This window comes from Trifolium pratense, linkage group LG6 (assembly GCF_020283565.1).
Source record: "Trifolium pratense cultivar HEN17-A07 linkage group LG6, ARS_RC_1.1, whole genome shotgun sequence".
Classification (NCBI taxonomy): Eukaryota; Viridiplantae; Streptophyta; class Magnoliopsida; order Fabales; family Fabaceae; genus Trifolium; species Trifolium pratense.
The window spans coordinates 12,690,399-12,692,180 of record NC_060064.1 but is presented as its reverse complement, the minus strand read 5'-3'; the positions used below and the strand labels follow the sequence as shown (position 1 = coordinate 12,692,180).

Below are 1,782 nucleotides of genomic sequence, written 5' to 3'. Positions count from 1 at the left end.
GTAATGGTAACAAATGGAACACATGCATTGGGAAACCCTAATTCAAAACCCTAATGGATTGACCAATTAGCAATAGACATCTATAAGCTTAGCAAATCACATTCATCCACTAATTATTTGCCAAATATCTTGTGTGGACCATTCTCCTAAAGTAGTATTCCAAAACAATTGGCTGATATGATGGCTGGTTTATTTGATGGTTTATCCAAACAATTGGCTGGGTTTGACATTTCATCTAGACAAATGAGATCTGACACATACAAGCTTCTATTCATTCAGTAATGGTAACAAATGGAACACATGCATTGAGGCCCACATAGGTATATATTTCTCTCTGTCAGATTTTTTTTATCAAATTCTTTCTCTCTCTTCTCTCTTCTCTCTCATGCGCTCTCTCACTCTCTTCTCTCTTTTCTCTCTGATTCCGGCAGCCACCCGGCCACAGCCACCGGAAAACCCCAAATCAAACCCAATTCAACTCACCCGAAAACCTCTTTCACGCAAAACTTCTTCCTCCTCTCAGATGGGCCGAAAATCATCAACCCCAACCCCCAAATTTCAATTCCTCAAATTTTGTTCTTTGAAATTGTCGATGAAATTGGGTATTTGGATGTCAATAAACTCAGGTTACTGAATTAATCTCATCTCTCTTCCATTTTCTTTATTCGCTGAATTGCTCCATCTTTATCACTTTTCAATTTAATTTTTTTTTTTTGAATTTTTTGTTTTGGGTTATCAAACTGATTTCAGGATCTCTACAGAGAAGGAAATTCTATCATGGGCTCTGAAGGTTCACAAATTCGGGTTTGGTTTGGTAAGTTCTCATCTCAGTAGAAACATTGTCAGAATGAATATCAAAAGAATTTGGAAGAAACATAGTTGTTGTGTTGGAATTGAAATGAAATTCATTAGAATTCATATCAAATGTTTTTCCAGTTTGGCTAAACCAATTATGATTATGATTGTTTGAATCATTTGGTAAACAATCATTTTCAGTGTTTGAATAACTCATCTGAATTGGAAAATTTCCCATCAGATCTTGAGAATTTGTATTGTGATTGTGATGATGATGAGGAGTAGTACTAATGAACCTGTCAATGAAAAAATCTTTGTTGCAAGAACCTTCAATTTCAAATGCATATTCTTTTGGTGATGTTCTTTGCTCATAATTAGAAGCTGCATCTGATTTTGAACTTTCTGATTTCAAAAGATTCAATTCATTTGATGATAATAATAACTCTGCTGCTTTTTCTTGACTCTTTGCATTTGAATTTTCTTCTCCATTATTATTCTCAATATCAGATAATGGTTTATGAGTTACAGGATCTATACCTTTTTGCCTCAGTTTCTTCTTCAAACAAGAATTCCATACATTTTCATCCATTTTTAAAACTTAAATTATTCATTATTGGGGTTTATTGTTCATCATGATGATTTTGTTGTTTCTTTAAATGCAGAGATTTTGTTGATTTCGAAAGTTGGATCCTTTACTGCTCGAAAAAGTCAGACAAACCGTGTAAGAGCTTAATTGTTTTGCTAATGATAATTATTTTCATGTTTCTTCATCGAAGTGTAGTTTCAAATCATATCATTTATGAATTTTGCTTATTTATCTTTGTACTACAAATCTATTTTTGTATCAATTTGTTGTTAAGGAGGAATCCAATATACTAATGTATACTAGATGGAGAATTACTTGAATGAGATTATAACTCTTGCATTGCTTCAATAGAAATAGAAGGTGAGATAGAAGAAGAAGTGGTTTATTACATTTACATTCAT

General features: G+C 32.8%; 1 protein-coding gene across 1 annotated transcript; it reads right to left on the bottom strand.

The window, feature by feature from the left end:
• Window positions 1-775: 775 nt before the first annotated feature.
• Window positions 776-1,384, bottom strand: LOC123891752 (transcription factor MYB61-like). Its single transcript, XM_045941649.1, has one exon. The coding sequence runs from the start codon at window positions 1,382-1,384 to the stop codon at window positions 776-778; it is 609 nt and encodes a 202-aa protein (XP_045797605.1).
• Between the last annotated feature and the right edge of the window lie 398 nt (window positions 1,385-1,782).